Raw genomic sequence first — 14,311 nt, forward strand, 5'->3', positions numbered from 1 at the left:
CTCAAGACCTCTCTGTGAATTATCAGTCACCACAATCACCAGTTTTTAAGTGACTTAAGCCATTTTTATTCCTCATGGGGAATTTTATGGATGTCCATATCAAACATTGTTAAGTTGCACTTGAAATGTATCATTAATAACTTTCCCTTACAAGGGAATGAAGGAAGAAAAGAGTTCTATGTTTTAAAAAAACAGAATGTTCTTTGACCTTTTAAAAAAATTATTAAATCAATGTTTGTTTATTTACAGTGGATGGAAGTTAGATTCAACACACTGGCAAAATGCCCACACTGCAAAAGAATGTAAGTTCAGTTCATTTCTGAGAGATTCTAATGTTATCATATCAGCTGGTTTTGCTTGCTTTTTAAGTGAATGGCTAGGATTTTAGTGAATGGGATCTGCCATCTGCACTTATTACTGGAGTACACAATCTGGTTGGATCTGCATGGCTGGACTGCTGGCTGAGAGCATCCTAGACCTGACTGATTAGAACCATTCATAGTCATGTTGTTGAGCCAGAACAAGCCTGGCCCTTGGATCTGTCATGAAACTTATTGAAAGCCTCTGGATATTCAGGTCAACTATTTTAAAAACTAAAAATAGTTTTTAAATATTAAAAACTTAAAATTTAAAAAAATTGAAATACTTTATTAACATTTTAAGTGAGGAAAATCACCAATGTACACTAAAGTCTTGCATAAATCTATTACAAGCAACACAAATAATTGAAGTACCTACAGTATATTGTTGTCTTCATTGATATGAATGGTCTCATGCAAATGTTGAATAATCTTGGCTCAGAACACAGAACACATTTTGATAACTGTCAGAATCATATCTATTATCACTGACATATGACATGAAATTTGTTTTGCAGCAGTAGCACAGTGCAAAGATGTAAAAGCCTATAAATTACAAAAAACAATGCAAAAATGTAATAGCCAGGTAGTGTTCATGTGTTCATTTAGCATTCAGAAATTTGATGGCAGAGGGGAAAGAAGCGGTTTAAATCATTATGTGGGTCTTCATGCTCCTGTACTTTCTCCCTAATAATAACAGTAAGAAGGCATGTTCCAGGTGGTCATAGTCTTTAATGACAGATGCTACTTTATTGAGGCACTGCCTCTTGAAGGTGCCCTCAGTGGTGGGGAGGTTTGTGCCCATACTGGAGCTGACTGAGTATATAATGCTCTAGCCTCATGTAATTCTGTGCATTGGAGGTGTCATACAGGCTGTACGGCAACCAGTCAAAATGCTCTCCACAGTACATTTATAGAAATTGGTAAGAGTCTTGGGTGACAAATAGTCATAGTCATACTTTATTGATCCCAGGGGGAAATTGGTTTTTGTTATAGGTGCACCATAAGTAATAAATAGTAATAGAACCATAAGTAGTTGAATAGTAATATGTGAATTATGCCAGTAAATTATGAAATAAGTCCAGGACCAGCCTATCGGCACAGGGTGTCTGACCCTCCAAGGGAGGAGTTGTAAAGTTTGATGGCCACAGGCAGGAATGACTTCCTACGACACTCTGTGCTGCATCTTGGAGGAATGAGCCTCTGGCTGAATGTACTCCTGTGCCCACCCAGTACATTATGTAGTGGATGGGAGACATTGACCAAGATGGCATGCGACTTAGCATCCTAATCAAATCTCAAATACCTGACAATGCTCAGCCATTGGCATGCCTTCCTCATCAGTGCATCAGTGTGTGCGTCCAGGGCAGATCCTCTGAGATGTTGATATCCAGGAACTTGAAACTGCTCATCCTTTCCCATGCTGATCTTCAATGAAGATTGCTGTGTGTTCTCTTGCCTTTCCTGGTCATTGGCCTTGTTGACATGAGTGTAAGGTTGTTGCAGAACCACTTTATCAGCTGATCTGTCTTGCTCCAATAAACTTTCTCATCACCATGGGACATCGCCATCACCATGGGAATTAGGACCTATCAAGTCCAGCACATGCTTGATAAAGTTTTACTATATCTACCATTTTATGTTCTTTTCCAAAAAAATTACATTGGCAACAAATGTTTTCAAAAATACTGAAAGGTGTTTCTTAATGTAAGGAATTTTGTTTGCCGGCTAAATAAATCAAAGAATCTGATTTTCTACTCATTTAAAAATCAGTTATACAAATATTTTTTCAAGTCAGCTGTGGCATGACCAATTTTCAATTTTTAAAACTGATCCCTGAATGTTTTTATTTGTAAAGGCCTGAGTGTTTTTGATTTTTACATGCAGAGGTGATCACAGTTTGATGAAATGAAATCTTGCTGAATAAAATATATTTTGAACATTAAAAGCCAATGTAACATTTTTGTCATGGGTGTCAATGATTTGGCTGCCATCTGTGCACTGTTTCCTATTTCAATGTGCTGTTGTTGATACACTATTGAAATGTCTTTTTTTCTAGTCTCACTGTACAATGTTCACAGTAATGGTATATTTGAGTGATAGAAAGCTGGGAATTTTAAGCAAAATAGTTACATGCAGAACATGGTGAAAAATACTAAAATTCTAAACTTTGCCCATCTGTTTTTTAGTTTTGGGAAACCTGGTAGCAAAATTAAGGTCAACTTTTGGAAGAAGTTAGTGTTTAACAACGTTGGTTGTAGGCAAGGGCTTGGACAATTTCCTTCATAAGATTTCTCCAATCCTTCCCTATATTAAGGATACACAAATCTAAGAAGTAAAGGCTGTGGATTGGATCTGCTTGTTCCTGTAGCTTATCTGGAGAGAGTACCCTACCTATCTGGAAGCCAGATTTGTCAGTCTAGTTGTTTTGGGTGGGTGTGTCTGTGTGGGGGGGGGGGAGGGGGGAGGGGGAACTGTCATGACCAAAAGATTGACAATGCGGAATTGCATATATGAAAAATATTGAAATGTGAAGGCTCCACTTAGATAAGCAGAGACACTTCATTAGACCAAGTTGCCATTCAATCATGTGCTCCCATGGATTATTTTACCACAGGAACTGTGTAAGCCTGGTTAGCTCCCTTCTGTAGGATATGTACTCAACTGCATCTGTTGCCACAGCACAGGTACTGTATGTAACATTGAGACTGCAGGCTAAGCAAGCTGTAATGAAAAGGGTGACCTAGAATGGTATAGCATTCAACTTATGCAACTTAACCAGCTATCAAATATCAACGAGACATGTGCTTGACCTTAAATAAATAATATGACATCTGTGTTACTAACGGAGTTTTCTACATTTTTTTTTGTTTTGAGATTCAGGCATTTTTGGCACAGTTAGCATTTATTGTCCTTCTAGAATTGTTTTTAAGAAATTGGTGGTTATCCACTTTTATGAACTGCTGCATTAACAACTAGAGATGGTACTCTCACAATGTTGTTGGGTAGAAAGTACTAATATCTAGACCCAGTGATAATGTAGGAATGCAGGTAAATTTTCCAAGTCAAGAGAGTGTGTATAAATGGTGGTGTTCCCAGGCCCTTTTGCTCATTTCTTCCTTGATGGTAAAGGTGGTGGGTTTTGGAAGTGCAGTTGGTGTAGCCTCAGAACTTCAGTGCATTTTATGAGGAACATCTGGCAGCTCTTGGGTTGTATTCCCTGGAGTTCAGGAGAATGAGGGCGGATCTCATTAAAACATTCCACATGTTAAAAGGCCTGAACAAAGTTGTATCCCATGGTAGAGGATTCTTGGACAAGAGAGCACGACTTCAGGATTGAAAGACATCCATTTAGAACAGAGATGCAGAGAAATTACTTTAGTCAGAGGGTGGTAAATCTGTGAAATTTGTTGCCACAAATGGCTGTGGAGGCCAAGTCATTGGGTGTATTTAAGGCAGAGATAGATGGGTTCTTGATTAGCCAGGGCATCAAAGGATATGGGGAGAAGGCAGGGGAGTGGGGATGACTGGAAGAATTGGATCAGCCCATGACTGAATGGCGGAGCAGACTCGATGGGCCAAATGACCTACTTCTGCTCCTGATGGTCTTATTTTTAAGTGGGTCACATTGCAGCTGTGAGGGCAATGGGTGTCTTGTCAATTCGGCATCAATTAAGTGGGCTGCTTTGTGCTGCATGGTATTGAGTTGAATTTGAAGAGGTGCATAGGAAATACTCCATCATGTTCTTGACATGGGTCTTGGTGGTGGAAAGGCTTTAGTGTGTCAGAAGATAAATGTCTTGCTGTAGATTACCTAACATCTGAACAGGTCAAGCATCAGCCACATTTATGTAGCAATCCACCTGACTTCTTGTGATTGTTTCTCCCTCACCACACCCACACACTATTGAAAGTGGTATTCAGTGTTTGTAATGCTATTAAGTATCAAGGGTAGGTGGTTAAATTCTCTTGTTGTAGATGATAATTGTCTTGCCACATAGCAGACCTAAAGGTTCTCCAGGTATTCCTGAATGAATTCCGTGAATTGCTTCATTTCCTGAGAAGTTATGAATTGGTGTTGAACATTGTGCAATTATCTTCACTTCTGAGTTAATAATGGAAGGAAAACCATTGAAGGAAAAGCTGACTATGATTGAGCCTGAAGAACTCCTGCAGCAATATCCTGAGACTAGGATAACTAAGATTCAACAGCAACAACTGTCTCCCAATGTGCAAGGTTTTCCCGTCACTTCAATTAACTTCTGTTTTGCCCTGACTTCTTGATGTCACAGCTGGATGAATGCTGAATGATGCCTTGTTTTTGAGATTAGTCAGTTTTACTTCACTTCTGGAATCTAACATTTGTTCCATGTTTAAGCCAAGGCTGTGACAAGCTCAGATATAGATTAAAAGTTATTTTGCACATGTGCATTGAAACATACAGTGAAATACATCATTTGCTTTAATAACTAACCCAGCTTAAGATGTGCTGGGGGCAACCTACGAACCTCAGAGCTAAGTAGCCCTAGAAAAACCCAAACAGTATTTTTAAGTAGGTTATTACTGAGGATATTTTAGGAGGTAGCACTTTCTTTGCTATTTAACTGAACTCTTTGATTTATGACCAAATGTAGTGGGTTTACAGAGATTTAATCCACTAATCCTGCAATTGTTTAGCTTTGTCTTTTGCTTGTTGCTTTTAGAATTTAATATCCCTATCATCCTCTGTTAGCATCTTTACTAGGTTGTTACCTCATTTTTAGATTCGTCCATACTGTTCCTAGTATATCCTTGTTCTTGTGTATCCTTCATTGAATCAATGTTGATTCCCCAGCTTGATTGTAAAGGTAGAATGAGGGATATGCTGCAATATGAAATAGAGGCAACCGAGAGTACAGGTACATAATTCATTGAAAGCAGCATCACAGTTAGAGAGGGCAGTGAAGAAGGTATTTGGCATGCTGGCTCTCATAGTCAAGGCATTGTTCATGTTCATTTAATTTTCATTCAACCATACACATTTCTCCAGGGCCAAGGTACAAAACATAGTACATACAGTCATACACAGCACAATAAGTTTCAATAGCACATACAGTCACAAAAACAAGTCCCTGAGTGGCAGGGCTTGAAGATTGATGGTACATGGGATGTTGTCCTGGAGCCACATTTCTGCAACAACAAGTACACAGCATTTCCTCATCTCGTGCTGGGTCAACTGCAGGTGAAGGCCAATCAACTTGTCTCATGCTAGGTCATCCGCAGATAAAGGAAATCCAGCTCTTCTTCCAGGAGGTGAACACTGGTAAGTAGCACCGACAGGAGAGCCAGCCTGCAAGGGCTAGTTCCCAACCCAGCACAGATTGCAGCATGCCCATCACGTCTCTGTTCTCTCCAATGCTGTCTCTGGCAACTCCTCCCCTTGGTGGTGAGACCATGATCTGTGCAGCAACTGAGGCCACACAGCTCCACCACCATGTCTTTCCAATGAACCTGACTTGCAGTATTTTGTGTTACCAACGTCCAACAGGTTGTGCAATCACAAGAAAAACATTTAAGACACACATTTTCACTATTTGTTGGAGCTGAAGGCCGCTTAAACCAAGCGCATGGCTGTCTTACCAAAAGTAAGAGTACTGAAGTTAGGACAATATGTCAGAGACATTGGAGGGACTGCACTTGAAATATTGTATAAAGTTTTGGTTGTCCTGTTATGGGTAAGGCATAAACTGTAGAGAGTGCAGAGATGAGCTATGAGGATCTTGGCAGGACTGAGGCCCATGTGGTAGGGAGAAGATGGGCAGGCTAGGACTTTTTTTTTTGGAGCATAGGAGACTAAAGGTTGGCTTATAAAGATGTATAAAATTATGAGAGGCACAGATAGGGTGAATACGCATGTCTTTTTCCCCCTCAGGGAAGAGGAACTTAAAACTAGAGGACATAGGTTGAAGCTGAGGCACAAAATATTTAAATAGGATTTGATGGTCAACTTCTTCATGCAAATTGTGATGTAAATGTGGAATGAGCTTCTGGAGAGTGGTTGAAATAGGCAGAATAACAACATTCAAAAGATATTTGGATGTGCATAGGAGGGATTTAAAGGGAAATGAGCCAAATTCAGGGAAGTGGGACTAGTTTGGTGGACACAATGATCAGAATTAATGAATTGGGCCGAGGGGCCAATTTCCATTCAGTATTACTCTATGACTTTAACTCTAATTATTTTGTGATGCTGTACATTGCTGCTTCCATTGTTAATTCCAGTTTTTGATGATAGATCTGTTAGGTGTCATCTCGCAACTGCTCAATGCTACCTGTGTTCTTGGGTAGTGCATTTGATTACTGATAGTATGTGGATCCCAAAAAGGCAAAATTTATGCTATAGTTCCCTCTTAAAGCCTATTTAATGGAAACAGGAGTGGAAACTATAAAAGGTGTGATTCTTTTATTGGGAGTTTTATCTTGAGCAGTGTTATTGCAATTAATTTTTATGATTCAGATGATGGGATCTTCAATTAGCAAGTACAATTTTTTTCTCTAAATTAGTTGTAGATGTCAGATTATGAAAGTGATTTTAAACAATGGAATAATAGTTTGCTACTGACATAAGTTGCACAATTGGTACACAAACTACCTTTTGTTATCTTTTAGATCATCTGTTGGTAGTGCATTGCCACGAAGGCGTTGCTGTGCATATGTAACTGTTGGAATGATATGCGTTTTCATTGGAGTTGGTTTAACTGTAAGTAGAGCTTAATCCTGTGAAGTTAATTGTGTATTCTGCTTTTCCTGTTTGCTGACTACCTTCTAAATGTATTCGTAGTTATGATTCTATATTTGTTTGTAAACGTTCTTTATTTCATTGTGTCTGCATAAAGGTAGTTACTTTATTTATGGAATTAAATAATCTACTATAGCTAAGCATGTATGTGGTTCCAAATTGATACTCCTTGTTCTATATAATTTTAAACAAATAAGGTCTAAGAAAATGCATGGATGGTAGGGGTATGGAGGACTATGGTCCCAGTGCAGATCGATGGGAGTAGGGAGTTTAAATGGTTCAGCACAGACCAGATGGGCCAAAGGGCCTGTTTCTGTGCTGTACTTTTCCCACTCTATGACTCTAAAATACCTTGACAAATATTAAGTACTTTTAGTTGATTTTAATTCTTTGAAAAATAACAAAAACTTGGAAATACAACCATGTTAATGAAGTTGTGCCTGTGCTATAGATATTTAAGTGTGCCTGGCTCTTAAACATTCCCATTTTCGCAAAGTAATGTATTTTAATATTTTAATGTATGATGACTTTGCCTAACTCAGTGATTTTGATTATCAATGTAAAATGCCTAATTATGTTACCCAATGTGAGTACAGCACATGACTGTAGCAAGCAATGTTTGGTTATTTTTTATTCTACTGCCCAAGTGTGGGCCGTTATATTTGGAGACAGATGGTTTGGTGCTTGTGAGTGGTTGGGAATATGCAAATCCTGATTGCATATGAGAAATCTTCTACTTTCTTCTACTATATGGCAAATAGTCACTGGAATGATACTTGGAGACTGTGATGATATTGTAGAGATTGAGATGACAGCATCAAATGGTTGAGGAGGGACTGTGGAAAAGGTTCTGAAAAAAATCTAACTACAGGAGAGCGGGAGCAAGAACATGGGCAGTATTTTGAAGATCCTGCTCGTGTGAGAATAGAGGGATTGCTACTTTTGTAGGCAGTTTACAGTCCATCAAGCTTTGGCTACAAGCTTCCTACTGAAATTCAAATAAAACATTTGCAAAAGTTTAGCTTTAGATGCAATTTAAAGAAAAAGTACATTTAGAGAATTGTTGGAGATATTATCATTTAATTCTTACGAGTGCATTTCTAGATTTGAAGTGGTCTTCCAGCTGCACATTTCAAATTGAGAAGCCTTTTTTTTACCTTGTAATTAGCTATTCAATGAAGATCATTTTTGTGAAAGATGTATGACAGCCAACTTGGTGTCTCATTTGCATAGTTTAGTGTTGAACAATATACGGAATACTTCCATCTGTCCTGCCTCGAGGATTATTGGGCAGGATGTGCTCACAATTTCACTTCCAACATTTGTAATTGGAACTTCATCCCTGAAACCAGTTCCTGACTGGCAAAGAAAATTTTCCTCTTGTAAATATCAAAACCACCCTCCAGAAATGCCTTTTCTTCAGCTTTTTCAGTCAAGCTGTGAACAATTTTGAACACTTGTAAATGCCTAACATTTTCCAAACCCTGAAAAATACATAATCTATTAAAAACTAAGTTACTAAATGAAGCTAGTATTTTTTCACTCAGCTGCTATTGTCCTCTGAAATGAATACATTCCCTGAACATATGTTAAACTTGGTAGAGTTTCATTGAACATATTTTCACTGTAACTACAATGAGATTGCAGAAAGTATCACTTCACTGCAGGACTACATGGGGAATCAAATAAAGAAACAGTTGTAATAATAAGAACATCTGAGAAAATGTGCATTCTCTATATTTGCATGAATGGCCCTTGTATGATTGTTAAGCTAGCAATTTCCCCCCAAATTTTAGTAATGAGTTCCTTTGCAGTACATAAGATTCTATTAAGCTATATGGAACATGTTTAAAAAATATTTTTATTATTGTTTCAAACTTGGAACATGTACTAAGAAATATGCATCTAGATTTTTGTCAATTCTATCAAGTTAGTAGGTTAAAAAATAGCTTGACAATTTACACAGCTTTAGGCTTTTTGTGCCCATTCAATTCTACATGTACATGTTATTGAATCAATCATTTTAATTGCAGGACTACTAGTTTATCCAGTTTATATAAACTATCTGGTGACTGCTAGCTAATAAACTAACTATTTATAGATTTAAACCTGTTCTGATTTTCACATGATAAATGGAAATGATACCTGACACTGAGTTAAGTATCTGTTTTATTAGCAGTTTTAAGCTATTTAACTGTTGTGCTTCTTTTTTTTTGAAAGGTTGGGACCCAAGAATTTGCAAGACATTACACTGCAACATATGTTTCCTGGGCTTTTGCCTATCTCCTAGGTCTAATCTGCCTAATTCGAGCTTGTTATTGGGGAGCAATAAAAGTTAGCTATCCTGAGCACACCTTTGCATAGACAAATCAGTTATCCAGTGCTGAAGATCCGATGGTCTACAAATCTTTTTAAAAAAAGGACATTCTCAAGTTAATGGAAATCAGCTTTATAGACTGATTAGGTCCAAGGAATATAATGGTGTCAGAATGTGCACATTGCACTATGGTTTAAGCAAGTGTACGTTTTGTTGCTGCTAGATTGCCATATGCTGAAGACAAATGTTGCATATATGTCGCTTGGAATGTATCTCATTTTTGTCTTGGTTAATCTTTGTCATACAATCTTTGTTGAAATTTGCTTTTTCTGGTGGTGGACAGAACGAAGGAATGTGATGCAACAATTTAACTCAATGCATACACCATTGAAATATTTCTGTCCAGCCTTGATGTTTTTAAATTACTCCTATGAATCTGAACATTTGAACAAAATTGCATAATAGCTGAGCAATAAAAATACATTGCATTTTCAATACTTTCATACTTTTGCATAGCTGCTTTTTAAAATACCTGCATTGAGAGTGTCAGGATATTATGGTGGCAATAGTAAATGATAGTAACTTGCTGTATCATATTTATCTTATTGTATAATGCACATACCATCATTTTGATTAAGCAGAAATGTGTCAGGAAAAGATTTAGTTTTTGCTATTATTATAGTACAATGATCTACTTTAAAATTTAGAAAATAATCAGCATTTGAATGTAATATTTGTACCAAACTAATCACAGATACATTAACTGTTGCTTTGCTGAAGTGCATGCATCCTTTTATAAATAAGATAATAAAACACACAAACACTTGAGTGACTACTGTTACTAATTTATGACAAAACAATGAAGAACATCAGAATGTGTTATCCTTTAATTAAGTTTGTGTCCTACACGTTCTAAAATGAATATTGTATTGTGGTCAAGTGGAATTCAGTGAATTACTTGTGTGTGTTTGTTTATAACTGCCATGTTTCCCTCGTTCAAAATGTCCCCTTTACTGTGTTCACCACACAAACTAAGCTTGTTTTCTCACACATGTAGCATTTGCTGTGCTACACACTCTATCCCAATTTAACCTAATCTACATTTTATCATCATCTCCATCTCTAAGCACATATGTCCTGCATAAATTCACTTCTGAATTGGCACCAATCCTCATGCTTTCTTTCTGCAGAAACAAAACAAAGCAGAGAAGGGCATTGAAGAAGCTTTGAAGTAATAAAATGGGTGAAGGCCAATTACTTCTGAAGGGTGTCTATGCCTCACTTGTATTCCTTAATTCAGTGAAGATGCAGGAAGCTTTATATCTTTGAATCCTGTTCTCGGGCATGCAAACACTTTCAAAATCAGCCACTACATTGCCAGTATTACAGTCTAGATTGCAGGCAATATGTGGGAGTGAATATTTGGGGCCTTGGAAGATTGAGCATACAGAATATGTTGTCTGCAAATATCCCAGGGCTCATTATAGGAGGATCAGCAGCCTATTGGGACAAGGGAATGCAAGTTGGCAGATTTCATATAGTGCTTGACTTTTTTGCGACCAATAACATTTTTCTGATACCAACCTTTAATTTTAATGAAGTCAGTTATGTTTTCAATAAAAGTGGAAGAAGCATGCTTGAGGAGGAAAATCCAAAGTATAGGAAAGAATGGAAGTTCTTCAACCAAGTATAATGAAGAGGAAAAAGTAGAGATTTAAAAACTTGTACATACATTTGCTGTTTCAGACAAGTTAGCAAAGCATCTATCAGTTGTGAATTTCAGCTTTGAATGGGATGTGTGACTATGTGTAAATAACCATGGGGCACCAGACTAGTTAGCATAATGGTTAGCACACTGCTATTAAAGCACAGGGCATCAGAGTTAGGAGTTCAATTCTAGCATCTTCCCCATGGAATGCATGGGTTTTCTCCAGGTGCACCAGTTTCCTCCCACAGTCCAAAGACCTACTGATTAGTAGGATAATTAGCCATTGTAAATAGTCCTGTCTTTAGGCTAGGGTTAAATTGGTGCTTCCTGGGCAGTGTAGCTGGAAGGGTCTGTTCCATATTGTATCACTAAATAAATTTTTTTTTTAAATTTATAGCTTTTGTCATCTGTATCTAAGTCCATTGCAGATTTTGCTTATATACCTGCCTGACAATAAATGGGTATCAAGCCAATATTTCCAGATATGCATCTAGATTTTCAGAGTTGTGCTGATGAATGCAAATTGTCTTTGCTTTCTCATTGTTCAGCCATCCTTTTCAATTTGTGGGGAGAAACGTATGATTTCCTAATAAGGTAAATTTGTGCTGCAAATCTTCTGTAGGTAATCAGCAAGAAATCCTGCTGTCCAGGCAGACTGACTGATTGCTTTTATGTAGGTATGGTTAACTCAAGCGAGCCTCATATCAACCATTGTCTTCCAGGGATAATATTTATCAGGTGGACTACCAACTGGAAAATGCAGACTGATCTAAAATACTCTCTAAACAATTTGGTTATTGAGGAAAATGTGATAAATAGGAACTTGAGAAGGCAGTTCATGGAGAGAGAAATTTGGTGAATATTTGAATCTGGTGATGTTCAATTCAGCAATTTTTGATTCAATATTTTAACACCATTTCTGATGTTACATATGGGTCATTTTCTGTTAGATGTCGTGAAGTGTATGGATTAGATAGAATTTCATCCTTCAAAAAAAAGACCAAGAGTATATAAACTTCTGAATATAATTTAACTTCCTGTTCATTCCAATATTACAAATGTTCACTTTCTACATTGTTAAGCTTTGTGTGAAGTGCACTTTACATGGAATAAATTTTTAGCAGGCACCTAGCAATTGTCTATTCAGCTGTACCACCTTGTGTTCATATTTTAATTCTGTGTAGTGCTGAAAGTACATTATCAGTTCTATGCTTATTTGCCAGAAGGTGGCAGTATTAACAATTACAGTAACAAAGCTGTAAAAGCAAGACAAATGATGATTTAAATTACTATTGTATTGAATTTTTTGTGCAGATTCAGCAAAGATATACACACAGATATACATATGTTACACTTTGGATACTGATCTGAGGAAAAGGTAAGGTTTATTTTTAGTGTAACGCATACAAAATACTGAAGGACCTGAGCAAGTCAGGCAGAATCTATGGAAAGGATTAAAGAGTCAAACTTCAAAGAAAATTTATTATCAAAATACATATGTCACCATATAGAACCCTGAGATTCATTTTCCTGTGGGCATACTCAATAAATCTATAGAATAATAACTTTAACAGAGTCAGTGAAAGACCACCCAACTAGGGTGTTTAACCAGAGTACAGAAGACAACAAACTGCAAATACAAGATGAAAAAAATATACATATTGACAACATGAGATGTAGAGTCATTAAAAGTGCGACCATGGTGTGGGAACATTTCATTGATGTGGTGAGTGAAACAATCCCCTTTGGTTCAAAAGCCTGATGGTTGAGGGGTAGTAACTGTTCCTGTACCTGGTGGTGTGAATCTCTACAACCTCTCAAGAAAGTAGAGGCATGGCCATAATTGCAGTTATGTGCTGGGCCTGGGACAGGTCCTCCGAAATAATAACAACTAGGAATTTAAAGCTGCTAATCCTCTGCACTGATGAGAACTGGCTCATGGACTTCTGGTTTCCTTCTCCTGAAGTCAATAATCAGCTCCTTGAGTAAGAAGTTGCTATGACACCACTCAGCCAAATTTTCAGTCTCCCTCCTATATGCTGATTCATCACCACCTTTGATAAGGCCTATGATAGTGATGATATCATCAGCAAACTTGACTATGGCATTGGAGTTGTACTTAGCCACACAGTCGTCAGTGTAAAGCGAGTAGAGCAGGAGACTAAGCACACAGCCTTGTAGTGCACCTGTGCTGATGGAGATCATGGAGGAGATGTTGCCAGTCTGAACAGACTAGGGTCTGCAAGTGAGGAAATCCAGGATCCAAGATATCCTCGTGTGACAACTCAGTGAACTAAGATAAAACCATAAGATATAGGAGCAGAATTAGGCCATTTGGCCCATTGAGTCTGCTCAGCCATTTCATTGTGGCTGATCCATTTCCCCTCAGCCCCAATCTCCTGCCTTCTCCCTGTATTATTTCATGCCCTGACTAATAAAAAAATCTGTTAACCTTTCCTTTAACTATACCCCATGACTAGGCCTCCACAGCCACCCGTGGTAATGATTTCCATAGATTCACTATTCTGGCTCAAGAAATTCCTCCTCCTTTCCCTTCTAAAAGGATGCACCTCTCTTGTGAGTGAAAATCTAGGACTGAACTCTAAGTAGAATCCAATACATCATGTATTTCTGCCATAATAAGCTTGTTTCACATTACAGTCCCAGCCTAGCAATCTGAATTGAAGGTAACTCACTTCTCATCTCAGTCAATTTCAGCAACAATTGCCATCATCTCTTTCTTGTTGCATACTGCACAGAACTTACCATATAGTTTATTATTTAGTATTGTGATCCTCTCCTTGCTCACATAACGGATGTCTCAACGACTAAGGTTAAATCTCTAGGTAGCCTATTCATGTATATTTAAGGTGAAAGTTGATCATTTCCTGATCGGTTAGGGCATCAAAGGATGTGGAGAGAAGGAAGGTGTACGGGGTTGAGTGGGATCCAGGATCAGCCATGATGGAATGGTGGAGCAGACTCAATGGGCTGAATGGCCTAATTCTGTTCCTAATTCTGTCTTGTATGTCCTGATTTTCAGGTAAGTTATCATCAGCTATCTATATTAATGGATTTTACTATGATTTTCCTCTGAACATTACTTCCTCCCTCATGACAGTTAATGAGCATTGACTCATTCTATATTT

At 37.7% G+C, this 14,311-nt stretch overlaps 1 protein-coding gene across 1 annotated transcript in view; it reads left to right on the plus strand.

Annotated features, from left to right (window-relative positions):
* Positions 1–10,713, plus strand: part of pip4p2 (phosphatidylinositol-4,5-bisphosphate 4-phosphatase 2) — a 57,677-nt gene extending 46,964 nt beyond the window's left edge. Inside the window, exons 5-7 of the mRNA XM_063041208.1 lie at positions 250–302; positions 7,008–7,098; positions 9,358–10,713. Of these exons, the coding sequence (XP_062897278.1) occupies positions 250–302; positions 7,008–7,098; positions 9,358–9,501 (288 nt within the window). The 3' untranslated portion in view covers positions 9,502–10,713. The remainder of the gene's footprint in view (positions 1–249; positions 303–7,007; positions 7,099–9,357) is intronic.
* The last annotated feature ends 3,598 nt before the right edge of the window (positions 10,714–14,311 follow it).

The sequence above is a fragment of the Mobula hypostoma genome, chromosome 1 (genome assembly GCF_963921235.1).
Source record: "Mobula hypostoma chromosome 1, sMobHyp1.1, whole genome shotgun sequence".
Taxonomy (NCBI): Eukaryota; Metazoa; Chordata; class Chondrichthyes; order Myliobatiformes; family Myliobatidae; genus Mobula; species Mobula hypostoma.